A 15,189-nucleotide genomic window follows, 5' to 3' on the forward strand; every position below is an offset into this window, starting at 1 on the left:
ATTATTTGCAATTTTTCATATGAAGTATTCTAAAATGAATCTGGTGAAAATATGTTACCAAAAAATAAAAAGGGGAGGAAAAAACCAATCCTGAATTCCTAAAATAAAAAGTCCAAAGTAGAAAAGGCTCTCAAAATAAAGTTAATACAAAAGAGAGGGCTTAAAGAAAATGTCACACAAGGATTTGGAACATACCCGCCTTCTACAGAACCTATGAGGCGATCCTCCCTTAGCAATGGGTAACACAAGAAATGAAAAGAGAATCATCCACTTATACAATCTTATTGTTGCTATTCATTTAATTATTATTCCACATTTTTATGGAGTGTACATATATAGCTTCAAGCACACAATATTTCTCTAAATCCAAGTAAAAATAGGCCTTTAGTGAAGAAACCTGAAATTCACAAAGAGTATCAATTAGATTCAGGTTCCCAGTATGGTTTCAGATCTAGAGTAGGCAGAATGCAGTTGTTTTTTAAATTCACATTTACTTAAAAGATAAGAGCTTAAATTGTGGGGAAAAGGTTGCTTATGCTTTGACATTGCTCCCCAATAAAGATTTGGCTTTTAAAATTCTGCCTCCTTCACTTCAAGGATCATCAGAATCTGATAAAGCAACAAAGGATTTTAAACATTCCTTATCATATTTTGATTTTAAAAAACTAACATAGATAGTACTGTACATGTGCATGCTGGAAATCTCCATGTTCTAGATCTGTACTTGATCTATATGTGTATTTAATTCATCCATATGAACAAAGATTACATCCCATACAATTCAGGATCAAAGCAGGGAGATAGCAGTTATTTAATAAAAAAGGAAACATTACGCAATTGATAAAGAAGTATTTCCAAAATGACTTGTTTAGGCTTCATCGTTATAACAACCCTACTGAACTCAACAGGACTTACTTCTATAAAAAGACATATTTAGGACTGTACTACTAGACATTCAAGAATAAAATAATCATGCTTTTCTTACCCTTTGCTCCAGAGCCGACTGAGTTTGTTGTCTTAACAGAGCTTTTAATGGCCCCCCTTCTTTTCCAGCACTCCCACTGCCCATTCCTAAAGGATATCGGCACATAAGTAACAGCCATATCAAACAGTTACATGAGATGTACTACATTTAAAAACACAGAACATGTTTGAGTACTGACTAAAGTAGTCTGAAGCTTAAAAGCTTAAGATTACAATTAAAAACCCAAACTCATTTACCTTTATAAAAAAAAAATACATACATTTGCTAGGGAAAAGGTAGGACCCTTCAGCCTTCTTCCTAGTTGCAGATGACTTACTGTGGGGTTTTTTTTTTGTTATAATACTGCAGAAAGATCTCTAAATTTAACGCCAACATGTACAAAAAATTTAAAGGGATTTGGTGTAGGAAGGAATAAAACATTGGTGGTTGCAAGTTATGATTTGATATTTCTCATACAGTCAACAGGTTTCTAAGAAAACATGTACAAGCAGGTCATCAATTAAGGTAAAAATGTTAGTGTAGGCTGAATTGTGGGTTAATTAAAAGCTATCAAATCAGATGCAATCTTCAGTGTACCACTGGCTTAAGATTGTGCTACTGAGTCCTACATGGACACACCTGTCATTATTCAGGTTATTTATGTACCTCAGTTTTTAAAAGTTAGTTAATTTTCAGAGTTGTTTTACTTCACAATAGCAATCTAAATAACTGGATTACAGTCCACAAAAGTTTATGTCATGAATAAACATTTATAAAAGGGTGACATAAAGATATTTTTCCAGCAGCTGCAACAGACTTACACAGCTACCAGTCTGGGAAAGCTAACCTGTGTACACTATATTACATTTTAGACAAACCCTACACATTTGCACTAATTAAATGAAGCTACAGAAGTTTCAGAAAGACAACTGTGTACATTTTAAGTTTGTAAAGTATTTGTTTTTAAGACTGAAAGCGGGGTGGGCTCGTTTGAGAGGTCCAGAGGCCATTTTCACCCTCTCAACCACCCCCCCCCACTGCTTCCTGCTGAACATGTCACAAGTTGGTAAGGCAACCTGCAAATTAGTTTAAGTGTTATGGGGAAAATGGTGCCTGTAGCAGTTTAGAATGCCAGAAAGATAAAATGTACCAAGTTTGCAAGCAACATTTTCTCTTTCTGGCATGCCTTTGGGTTAGATTTTTTCCCCTAACATTTCTTTCCTCAGGGCGTGGTGGCCATAGCAGAAGCACCTATTTGGTTTGTTTACCTGCTTGTGCAAAAGGAGGTGCAAATGGCACATGTGAGAGTGTGCTGCGTGTTTGTACTGTAGTTTCATAAGCTGGAATTCTTGGCTTATCACTACATGCAAACATTGCCTGTATAAGGCAGCTTCGCGTAATCCTAAAACAATCCATTCATTCAAAGGCTAGTATATTTTTATACAACCTGCTCAAGGACTGCTTCAATGCCTGGTTTTCTTTCTGTCAGCTCAATTCTCTCTCAGTGTAAACCACCATAAATTGTTTCTGGCAAGTCTCAGTGAAACACAAGGGTGTTTATAAGACTGAACATTAGATGTACCATAAATATCTGAAATACACTTGAACAGCCATAATCCTTACAAATTAAGCTATTGATTAGAGTACTAATAATTATCCTATACCTGCAGTGGTCTACTTAATTAAGAATATAGCAAGGATGAAGAAACTCAACATTTTGTCAGCTTATCTAACTTTATGGCATGTCTAAGATTTCCTATCAATTCAAATTATTAATTTTGCAAAAACACCTCAGATTATGACTGAAAATCTGTAAACACTTGCAAGTTCACAAAAGCAAAGGATGCAAATAGAAACAGACTTACAAGTGGTTCAACCTATGGTGTTAGTCTGTATCACTAGTCATTCCTACATGCATTAAACAGCAAAACCCTGGAATAAGGATTTTAAAAATCTATTTAAGGAAACATTTTTAGCTGTTTTTGGATAAGGAAACAAATATTAGCATCTATATAGTCCCATTCTGTAATATTAAGTCAATCTAATTATGTTTGTAACCAATTGTCTTACAAGGGACTATACAATACTAAGAACAGAGACAGAAATGGAATGCTGTTGTGAAGATGAAACATTCTTCTCTTCAAAAAAGGACAACCAAAGCACTATCTGTAGACAACAAACACCAACAAAGTTTGCATTTAGCAAAGCAATCTAGTGAAAGTACAGGCAAAGAAGATGTGCATATTGCAAACATTCAGAATGATATTTTAAACTGCAGATACAGTACAGAAAACAAATATGGCTGATGGCCACATGATGGTCAGAGTAAAAGCAAATGACCTGGAGAAGAAGGAGGAGTGTTTGTTCCAACTGAAACAGAGGAACATTTACAAATGGCAGGAAATGGATTATTGTTATCACCACCTAATGATGAAAACCAGGCCAATTATTCGAAGGTTTTGGACGGAAAGGGAGAAAAAGCTACATTATAAAAATGGTAAGCTTCCTTTTAAGTAGCTACCAAACTTTAAAAGAAAGAAATCAAGTGGAAAATCCCATTTAGAAAGCAGAGTTTTACAATCGTCATGTAGCCAGCAGTTTCCAGAGTTTAAAAGGGGGTGGGGTTTGCGGAGAAATCATGAGTGCCACCGCAAAGACTAATAAAAACAGCAAGGCGATTTAAGATTGATCCTACCAGAAGCAGCCAGAAGCAGCTCTTCAGTGAAAGAAACACTTTTCCTCAGAACTGGGTTGACATGGCTAGAGTGAAGAGGGTTAGGGGTAGACCCAGAGAGGAGACAGGGCTGTTTAAGCTGTGGGGAACCACAAGATAGTGTTGGGGAACTGGGAAACAGGAAAATCCTAGGTCCCTGTGGGGAAAGTGCTGTGGAGGAAGCAGCAGAGAAGAGATGGTAGATTTCAGAAAGTGACTAAAAAGAAATGAGAAGGAAAAAAAGCAAAATGAATCAAGAAAAACCAAAATGAACAGACAACCAAGAAGCATATGAACTATTATTGACATACAACAGATGAGATGAGAAATACAGCACCACAAGGTGAATGAGAAGCACATTAAAATGATACTGTAATACATTGTTCCTCTTCATTTAAAGGAATGAAGGTTTCTGTGTGCTTTAGCTTTTATTTCAAATTCTAATAGCTACTGTGAACTGAGCATGCTTGCAGATGATTAGCAGGTATTTTCCAGGAGTCTAAGAAATTTAAGTTGCCTGTATCAGAAGGATTTGGGATTTTCTGAGTGTTAACCAGACAGCAGCTTATTTTTAGAGCCTTAATCATTAAAGGGTAGAACAATGTTTCTATTCAACTATTTTTTCCAAATAAAGAAGTTCCATCTTCTCAATTTCCTCCACATATATATTAGGGTAAGCACCAAAGTATTTGCTTTAAAAAGCAGCTACCAAAGTCTTTATTAGATCATTCTGTTAGTTGCCAAGAATAGCACAATTCACAACTTAAGACTTGCATCAGCTTTGTGCTTTGAAGATTGCATAAGAAGCCTTTAATGCTAAGCTTCTAATACTCTCTACACAATGTTTGTTGACAGATCTTTTTTTTGAAAGCTCCTATACACCAGATTTAGAAAGACAAATTTAGAAAGACAATGCACCATCTTTTCCAGTGGAATGTTTTTTTTTCCCCACAAAAGAGCCACTTTTGAAACTCCATGAGCCTGGCATTCAGTCTACTGTTCAATGACAAAATGTAGGAGACCTGCAGGTGCAGGGGAGGAATCAGAAGAAGGTATGGACACTCAAAAGTGCATTCTGTTTGCAACAGGGTCTCTCTGGATCATACTCACTGAAATCCCACTGAGATTCATGGGATTTACTTACTTTCAGGGTGTGCAAAGTTATAGCCATGATCATAAGACATCCCCCACATCACCTGCACACACTCTCTCTCTCACTCTCTCTCTCTCTATATTTATGACAGATGACACTTGCCATTTACTCAGCACTGTGTGTGGGCAACTATATCTCAGCTTAATATGCCTAAATATCAACAAACTTTGTTCCCCCTTTCCTTTATCCCCCATAGGGAGGCACTGTGCTGAGTCCTCAGCTCAGTCAACAGTTAAATCTACCATTCTATTTCACTGAAATCTGGAAACTATAGCTGATGGTTTTAAAACAATTTCAAACCATGGGCTCATAATCAGGCATAAGCCATAGCTCCCCATTCTGATAAAACAGAAAACTTGTGAATTGCAGACTTCCTATCTGTTCATGGCCCAGAAGACACAAAGTAAATGAGAACAGGAATAGACCATTCATGCATATGTTGGTCTATTATATATATTTATATTTCACCCTTTTTCCTGCAAGGAACCCAAGGTGATTTAAATAATCCCCTTCTCTATTTCATCCTCACAACAAACCTATAATATAGGTTAAGTCAAGAGTCCATGACTGGCCCAAACTCACCAGTAAGCGTCACAGCCAAGTAAGGACTACAGCCTGGAACTCCAGAGCTAGGACATTGACTATTATGCTATATGGATGCATTCTTTCCCTCACTTGGTAAATATTAAGCTGAGATAAGGTAATTTGAACATGACCATTACATACAGTGCGTGAAAGTGTCTTAGACACTCAGTAATATTAAAATAGTTTGTAAAACTAAATGTTGCATTGACAAGTCCTCTTCCCTTTTTTTCCTAAGTGCAACAGCTAAGAGCGCCATTTGAAATTTTTTTGTATATAAGCCAAATGTCAAAATATCTCTTTTATATCAAACAATGTCAACAGGCAATAACAAGAAGTTTCTTTTTTGTGGGCAAAATTGGTCCAACATAAATGTTTGCACCATTTTAAAAAAGCAAAGCTTCTATATTTAAAAAAGGCAGATGGTTAAGACATATCATCTGTAACTTACTATACCTAGGTAATTTATAAGCACAATAACGAAGTAACACAGACACGCCAGAAAAAAAGAATAGGTTAAAATTATTAGCTGGTCACACTTTAGTTTCATACATCATAAATGTTTTCAAAAATTAAAAAAAACCCAAACCATGACCATACTCTCTAACAGACTTTAAGGATAAAACAGCAAATTGCATGAAGTCTGATGGGCATGTAGTTAGTACAGCGGTTCTCAAACAGTAGGAAGTCAGGCTCGCTTTAAGCCATATACTACTTTCTGGACTCCACCCCTAACAACCCAGTACCAGTTAACTCTCATAGGTCATTCTCACATGCCTACTGCCTCCTGGTTTGTCCAAAGGAATAATTACCCCACACACGTTAGATATCACTGAACCCCTTCCAACCCTTGCATTGTAGGAACAAATCATCAGCAATTTCTGGGTTCCTTTCTTCCAAATCATGTTGAAAAGATGGAGAATTAATTCTGAACACCAAATACAATGTAGATCACTGAGTTTCTCTGTCAGGTGGCAATGTAGCCAGGTTGTGTCTGAAGTAAGTACCGTTCCAGGATCCTACTTTTCCTTGAAAAGTAATCTCCAGGTGTCCCATGCCTAAGGGAAGCCTGTTTCATAGTTTGAGAATCACTTACTTAGCAGGCAGAATAAAACATCAACTCTTAAGGGATGATGGCATTTGGCATGCATACATCTCACATATAAAACTACGGGATTTGCCATATCTTAAAATTTGTTTAAGCAGCAAAGGCAAAATTATAAAATAGGATTCTTAAAATTAATAACATAAAATGTTTTCTAAATCAAGCACATGAGTTACTAATAGGAATTGAATATCACTTTAAGGCAAAATATATCTATGATAATTATGCATAGCTTGGAAGCAGCTCAAAAGTCAGCCAACCAGCCATATTTCCTTCAGTCTCCAGTATGCAAACAGAATTTTAGTTATGAAGATATGCAGATAAAGGTAACCATTTTTAGATTAGGAAGATATTAGTCTTCACTTTATACAGGGTTAGAAAGACATGCTAAACTATCTCCCCAACATATTATGGTGACTTTCTATCTCCATAATTTGCAATATGATGTGGAGGAAATTATAAAAGACAATTCCTTGTGACCATTGTATGATAGTCCCTATTTATTGCTTGCTGTGATAACTTGCATGCCAAAAAAACAAAGAAAGGGTGTGAGTGAAAAGCTAAAATAGAATTAACACAAATTGAACAAAACAAATAAACAAATCAAAATAAAGTGGGTGAAAGCACCTTACCAGTTTTGGGTGTCAAACTCAAATCTGTGTCAGAAGAAGAGGACTGTCGACTGTAGGACTTGGAAGGTGAAAAGGAATAGATTTGGTTTTTCAGAGGGGTGGAGGGTCCTGATGAATGAGGATTGGGATTGGGATCTTCATTGAAAGGAATCCTGCCAGAAGAAGGTGGAAAAATATTCAGTGATCCTATGCCAAAGGACCGGGCTGATAGCAGCATGATCCCAACACCTGGATGTGGGTAGGGAAGGGGCAGGGCCAACAGCTGTCCTAAAGTGTGAAGGTACATTGTGAAGCCCAGAGGCACACAAAAATGTTCACCAACTCAGCATTGCACAGGCAGATGGCAATTGTCTGTTAGCAAAATGAAACCAAAAGCCACAGCTAAGGCATGAAGCATCAAAAATCAAGGATAATGAGCAAAGAAAGTAAAACCCATTGAATATTATGACTTGGGGCAGGAATGCAATATGCTTATTCAACCAGATTATAAAAAAGGGAAACAAAGTGATGATTGCAAACTATCTATCTGTGTGTTTATATACACACAGAGACAATACATTTTTACACACACACACATACACACTGGCACACACGCACACAAACGTATTTCCAAGAAAAAATGTTTCCTTATCCTTTGGCATTCACAGTGTGCCACAGCTAAAAACAAAGCAAAGAAGAAAACCATACCATTATATCGATAACCTCTACTATGTTTAGCATTGCCTTACCTTTTTGCCCAGTTTAAGACTTCTTCCTGATAATCATCTCTGAAATCATGATTAAGCCTGAAGCCCAATCAAGATGTGGTTCCCCCCACTACCACCATAACAAGGGAAAAATGTAAGAAGTAAATCTTATATTACTGCTGGAAAAGAAAAGACTCACGCGCGCCAAAGCAAAAACACAAGAAGAGACACGAAAGATGTGCACCATCCAGTCTCTTATTGCCTTCTGTTTTGTCAGATGAATGCTTAAGTCCAGGAGAAGAAGTCCTACCGAGAAAAGCTGTGTGGTACCTGCCTACACTGCCTGCCTGCCTGCCCTCTGCAGTCACTGTGCCTGTGGCCTGCCTCTTCCCAGCTTCTGAGTCTGAGCAGTCTCGTACCAGTGTAGATGAGAGTGGGAACAGACACAGAGAAGTTCTGAGTAAGCCGTGAGCCAGTAGCAGTGTGAATTGGACTGTTGTGAGTCGAGCGACATCCATGGCTTGGTGGATGGACCAGCGGAGACCTGAGAGAATTTGCAGCCAAGGTGGAAGGAAAGAAAAAAATACATACAAGAGATTGCAAAGTTACATTTAAAAATTATTTTAGGGCGTTCTAGTTATCGGAGGCTTTTTTAAAAGAGCAAGTTCTGAAGCAGGGGTGTCAAACATAAGCTATGAGGGCCTTTGCGGACCTGTTGGGGCTGCCAATATGGCCTACTAAACCCCTATCACATTTCACAAAATTCAAGTCTTGTTCTGGGACAAGAAGCCGTAAATAGCAAGACTGTCATGCTTACAAGCAGAATGACTGTTGCAATGGCTGGAGCTCGCTGCCCCAGTCATCAAATGCTTAAGGCAAGAACACAACAACTTAATTATGCTCCAGTTGGGAAAATGAGGCAGGAAGTAATGAGATTTTTCATAGTCTTCTTTCTCCCCTGTCTGAGATATATGTCTGACAGAGGAATAACTGCAATGTGTGCATGAGGTTATCAAGAAGAGGAGTTTGGGAGGGTTGATATTTTTCAAATTAAAGTATTTGAAGTTTTCTTTTCCTGAAAACTTACGAGATTCCCAGAGTTCTTATTCAGTGGGAAGTTGACCCTCCAACTCATATGAGTTTTACACCCCTGCTCAAAAGAATAAATATAAAGTCCTAAGAAAGCAACTAACTATTATTTGTTAATATTGTATTTGTTTCTGTAATAGTTGGTTAATTGAAAAGAAAGAAATAGTAGTAAGGTCCTGCTAGCCTTGGAACATGGGTTCAAGATAGTTAGTTTGACTGGTTTTATTATTTCTAATAAACCGAAGAGAGCGCTTTGGCCGTGGGGTGGTATAGAAATGAAATTAATTAATTAAACACAAACATCTGAGCATGCAAAGTGCAATTGGGGTGGAAGGAATTTCCATTTTCTTTTTCAAGATGGAATGACAATAAATGTAGGAAAAAAGTTAGTACGCTATAGTTGTGGAACAAGCAATCTGGTAATTGCATGATTTGGTTAAATCACAGCACTATAAGCAGCTTTGAACCACTGCACAGATATGGGTGCTGTCATGGTCTCCAGCAAAATCATCCTCCCTTTTCCTTTTCTCATTTTGTAATTGTGTCTCTCAGCCCTCCATAAATTCACTTCCCCAGAATGAGTGCCTCTGGTGCTCTAGTGAAATGGATGTCCAGAAGCACCCATGTCCTTCTGACTTCTCACTTGCACTGACATTTGGAATACACAAAAAGAGAGCAGGGGAGCACACCTTCCATACCCCACTTCTTTCCACCTCTCTTGGAAGCCCTCTATGCATATGCACTCCTCCTGTAATAACTTGTTCACTGGGTTTCTCATTCAGAAGCAGAAGCAGAGCTGGATGTTACAGCTGAAATGCCAAGGACAATTGACCAGAAATAAGCCTGGAAATCACTGAGAACCAGACAGCTTAAAGTTCAGAGGGAAATTCTATTGACAAAGCTGAGATGGGTGGAAGGATGGATGGAAAAAGCAGGTTGCTTACCTGTAACTGATGTTCTTCGAGTGGCCATCTGTGCATTCACACATACGGGTTGCTGCGCCTGCGCAGTGCCTAGGCCGGAAGATTAGAAAGCTAACGGTTTTTGGTGGGAAAACTCTGCTCCCCTCCCCCTTCGTGGTATAAATAGAGCGGAGTGTCTGCCATTTTACTCAGTCTTGAAGACCACACGTTCGCCCTCTAGAGGTTAAGAATAAAAGTAATGAGAAAACACAATTATATCCGAACGGTACCGATGTGAATTATAGTACGGTACCGAGAACAATATCTAGTCAGCGACATAACCCAACGGTACCGATGCAATTTATAGTATGGTACCGAGAAAAACGGGATCCACTCACTGACACCGAGTGGGGCCAGCGGGTGGGTTGTGTCAATGCACAGATGGCCACTCGAAGAACATCAGTTACAGGTAAGCAACCTGCTTTTCTTCGTCGTGGCCTCTGTGCATCACACATATGGGTGATTCGCAAGCTTACCACAGTCAGAGGAGGGAGGTGTCGTCAGCGAAGAATGGATGAGAGAACAGCTCTACCAAAAGAGCAGTCTTGTCTGGCACGTACATCAAGCCGATAGTGCTTGGCAAAAGTACATGGACCAGCCCAGATCGCAGCTCTGCAGATGTCTTGCACCGAAACCCCTGCAGCAAAAGCAGATGAAGTCGCTACTGCTCGTGTAGAGTGGCCACTTGGAAAGACAGATAAGTCTATTTTCGATAGCTGATAAGCCAGGACAATAGTCTGGACGATCCAATTATAGAGTCTCTGAGATGATATCGGTGATCCCTTTTTACGCTCGGAGTATTTAAAAAAAGTCTATTAGTAGTACGAAAAGATTCAGTGCGGGATCTGTAAAAGGCCAAGCAAAGGCGAACATCAAGCGTGTGTAGAGCACGTTCTTATCGGGGTCAACGGTGATGGAAAGAATGCCGGCAGAATGATGTCCTGATTCAGGTGGAATGGTGTGGCCACCTTGGGTAAAAAGGAGAAATCCATCCGAAGGACTTTTTCCTTATGGAAGTTCAGAAATGGTGGGTCTATGCGGAGAACACAAATTTTGCTAGCTCTCCATGCTGATGTAGCTGCTACGAGAAAGGCAGTTTTCCATGACATCAGGAGTAAGTCCACAGTTGCTAAAGGCTCGAAAGGTGGTTTGGTAAGCGCTTGGAGCACTACGGAAAGACTCCACGTTGGCATGGCAGGGCGAATAGATGGATGTCAATTTTGTAGTCCCTTACTGAAACGCCGAACCAGCAGTTGAGAGAAGACTGATAATCCGTGGATAGTGCCACGATAATGGGATATAGCGGGTGCATAAACTTTGATGGATGATGGTTTAAGTCCCTCATGATGCAAATGCAAGAGAAATTGTAAAATATTGGTGACTGAAGCCATTCCAGGGGAAAAGGAATGGCACTCTGCAAAAGAGGAGAATCTTCCCCATTTAGCTGTATAGGAACGACGAGTGGACGGTCTCAATGCAGATTTGAGAATCGCCTGAATTTCTCTGTCCGTAGGCATCGGTACCGTGGCAGTTGCTGTCAAATCCGAAGTCTGGGCCGCATATACCATCTGTTGAGTAAGGTCACCCGTAGGGTGAGGTGTCCCTGGTACCGACTCAGTGGCGTGAATCAGGTGATCCGCCATGCCGTCAGCTTCAGAGTGAGTATATCTGGATGACGGATTGCTCCTCCTTGTGTTAACACATGCGGAAGAGTTGGTAGATGAAGGAACGTTCTTCTGGACAGCAGCAAAAGAGTGGCAAACCATGGTTGTCTCGGTCACCACGGAGTTACTAGTATCCTTGTGGCATTGTCCTGGGCTATTTTTGCAACCACTCTTGTCAGGAGTGGGATCAGGGGAAACGCATAAAAAGTCATGTTGCTCCAAGGGACCATAAGAGTGTCCCCCATCGATCCCGGCCCGACGCCCGCTCTGGAACAGTATAGGGTACACAGGCTGTTCTCTCGAGTTGTGAACAAGTCCACGTCTGGATAACCCCACAAGTGGAAGAGTTTCTCGCAAATTTGTTTGTCCAACACCCATTTGTGGATTGTTGACATCTGTCCGCTTAATGTATCTGCTTCGACGTTGTCGGTTCCAGCCAGATGAACTGCCATAAGCATGATGTTCCTCGGTATGCACCAGTCCCAAATGTCCATCGATAGGCGTGCTAAGGCTGGGGATTTTGTGCCCCCCTGCCTGTTGATGTAGAAAACTGCCGCTATGTTGTCTGATGCAATTTGAACAACTTGACGGCATAACACAGTCTCGAAAGCCTTGAGGGCGTTGAAAATCGCCAGAAGTTCCAGAAAGTTGATGTTTCCTCGCCTCTCGTCGGTTCCAAGTACCTTGGACCCGAAGTCCCGAACATGCCGCACCCCATCCAAGGAGGGATGCGTCAGTGTACAGAGTTGTCATTGGCCGAGGTGGTCGAAACGGAGTGCCGACTGACAGGTTGTCTGTGATGGTCCACCAAGTTAAAGTGTGAAGGATTGCAGATGGAATCCGAATCGGCTTGGTGGCAGGATCTTGTTGCGGTGGAAAAGCAGCGTTGAAAAACAGTTGTATGGGTCGCATACGTAGTCTGGCATACGGGACAATGGCAATTGCAGCAGCCATATGCCCCAGTAGTCTCTGAACGGATAAGGCTGGGACCGTTCCGTGTAGCCGAATCCGATGAATATGGCTGCATAAGGCATTCTGACGTTCCGGTGGGAGGAAGGCTTTTTCCTGAGTCGAATCGAGTCGTACCCCGATGAAATCGATGACCTTCATGGGAATAAGGGACGATTTGTCATGGTTAAATGCAGAGACCGAGAGCATCGAGTAGAGCGCAGGTCATTTGTATATCAGACAGGAGAGCTTGCTCGGATTGCGAGACAATTAGCCAGTCATCTAAGTATGGGTGTATCTGTATTCTCCATGTCTTCAAGCGTGCGCATACCGGTGCCATACACTTCGTAAAGACTCGAGGGGATGTGGCCAAGCCAAAAGGTAGGATGTTAAACTTGAACAGGTCGGATTCGACAGTAAAATGTAGAAAGCGTCTGTGTGAAGGATGGATGGAAATATGAAAATAAGCATCCTTTAAATCCAGTGAGGCGAACCAATCCTCTCTTTTCAATAACGGAAGGATATTTTGCAAAGTGGTCATCCGGAACTTCCTTGGTTTAATGTACTTATTAAGAGTTCGTAAGTCCAGGATCGGACAAAGACCACCGACCCTTTTCGGGACCGTAAAATATCTGGAATAGAATCCATCCAATCCTTCCGAGCATGACAATTGTCGAATCGCTCCCTTGAGGAGTAGCTGGGAGACCTCACTGCGTAGCACCAATGAAGAAGGTGTGAAGCGGATCGGGCTCGGAGGGATAACATTGAATTCTATCCTGTATCTGAACTGGATCATAGATAACACCCACCTATCAGATGTAATGGACTCCCAAATGGGGAGTCGGCCCTGGAGCCGGTTCCCAAAAGGGAGAAGGGAAGGTGGTGTTGGGAAAGAGAGGATGGTTCGCCCAAGCCATCAACGTGGGCATTCATCGGTATTGAATTGCCGACGGCCTTGGGAAAAACACTGTTGTGTCTGCTGTCTCCGATGCTGCCGTTGTTGATATTGCTGGTGAGGGTAGTTTTGCTGGCGCAGATAGTATGGTTGGTTCCGGTAGGAAGACCGAGGCCACTGCCACTTACGTTTTTGCGGGAGCTCCATGCGGCGTGCAGTTAGGCGTGATTCGTGAATCGCCTTTAATTTGCGGTCGGTCTTCTGGTGGAACAGACCGGTACCGTCAAATGGCATTTCCTCGATTCTGCGCTTCATCTCATTGGGGAAAATACAATAGCGCAGCCACACATGTCGGCGTAACGAGATGGCATTGACGAGGGCCCTTGAATCGGTGTCTACATGATGACGAGTGGTAGACAACTGTTGCACCGCCACCTGCATTGCCTCCTTAATGAAAACCCTGGCAAGGTCCGCTTGGTAGTCTGGAAGGGAGGAAGCAACGTTATCCAGCTTCTGCATGATAAAGTACTGGTAACATGCCAGTGTCGCTTCGTAGTTCGATATGCGCACGCTGAGTCCAGAGGCCGCACAGACTCGGCACGCAAGCCTATCAATTTTCCTCCCTTCCTTGTCCCGAGGAGCGGTATGTCCCCTGGACTCCCTGCCCTGGGAGGATTCAACCACAAGAGAGTTCGGTTTCGGGTGACGGAGCAGCACGGGAATGTCATCGTCATGAACTCTATACATGGCCTCATATCTGTGGGAGATAGCTTGTGGTTGGGCCGGTTGGGCCCAGGGCTGGACCATAGCCTGGCGGAGTGTAGTTATAAGCGGCAGAGCTATGGATGCGGACTGCTCTCCCTGAATGACATCATAAAACCGATCTGTGGAGGGGCCTGGCTGTTGATGAGCTTCGATTTCAAGCGAACGAACTAAGCGGGACATGAGCTCTGTGAAAGAGACATACGGTTCGTCGGGTGAAGCAGGCCCTTGGTATGCAACAGCCACATCAGGGGATGTGGAGTCGACCTCTGAATCCTCGGAGTTTTCCACGTAACGCGGCCAGTTTTCGCTTGAGGAGGTTTCAGGGGAGGTTGGGCACCTCGTCTCCGTACGCCTGGAAGTGGATGGTACGTCCCTCGGGACCGATGGTGATCTATGATCCCGAGGAAAATAGGGATATGGTTGGTAACCACCCCAGCTGGGGGGAGCACCATATCCCGGGATCAACCAACTCTTATCTCCATGTTCGGATGAAAGGCTGCGACATCTGGGAGGTAATGGTGAGGCCACATGAGGTTCAGTCGGTGGCATAGGTGTTAGCGAGCGGTCCCTCGGCAGGGAGTCTCTGATCTCACCATCAGAGATGGACTCCCAAAGCGGATCCTCCTGTTGCTGGGGATCCCTTCTGTGCACATGCATGTAAGAAGGTTGCTGGTTGCACAACCAGAGATCCGGGCCCGTTCATAGACATTCTCTCAGCTCAGCTTGCTTTTTATGGAATCACCTGCATAACGAGTTGCAGGGCTGGTCCCAAGGGGGTCGGTACCATGGTGGCCGTCGGTACCGAAAAGCCCGATGAACCTGAGCCCCGGTGTTTTGGGCGATCAGGTTTCTTGCTCTTGCGAGCAGGCTTATCCACCTTCTCCTTCCTCAACTTCTTATGGGTGGAAGGTTTATCCAGACCGGTATGCTTGTGCTTCTCCCGTTTCTTAGCCGGGGGAGAAGGCAATCGCCGGAGCACTCATGGTGGAGGAAGAGTGCTGAGGAGGCGCAGACGAAGAGGAACCAGGCCG

At 42.2% G+C, this 15,189-nt stretch overlaps 1 protein-coding gene across 19 annotated transcripts in view; it reads right to left on the reverse strand.

Annotated features, from left to right (window-relative positions):
* Positions 1 to 15,189, reverse strand: part of C2CD5 (C2 calcium dependent domain containing 5) — a 99,573-nt gene that overhangs the window by 57,160 nt on the left and 27,224 nt on the right. For 5 of the 19 annotated variants that reach the window (XM_044452217.1, XM_044452211.1, XM_044452214.1 and 2 more), the window contains exons 7-10: positions 7,150 to 7,301; positions 3,660 to 3,848; positions 986 to 1,071; positions 196 to 228 (exon numbers count right to left, since the gene is read on the reverse strand). In XM_044452217.1, the coding sequence (XP_044308152.1) occupies positions 196 to 228; positions 986 to 1,071; positions 3,660 to 3,848; positions 7,150 to 7,301 (460 nt within the window). Of the gene's footprint in view, positions 1 to 195; positions 229 to 985; positions 1,072 to 3,659; positions 3,849 to 7,149; positions 7,302 to 8,254; positions 9,853 to 15,189 lie in introns of those variants that run through there. The other 14 variants (XM_044452222.1, XM_044452220.1, XM_044452219.1 and 11 more) reach the window with 7 other exon arrangements.

This window comes from Varanus komodoensis, unplaced genomic scaffold (genome assembly GCF_004798865.1).
Source record: "Varanus komodoensis strain SLA01 unplaced genomic scaffold, ASM479886v1 scaffold70, whole genome shotgun sequence".
In the NCBI taxonomy this organism is placed as follows: domain Eukaryota; kingdom Metazoa; phylum Chordata; class Lepidosauria; order Squamata; family Varanidae; genus Varanus; species Varanus komodoensis.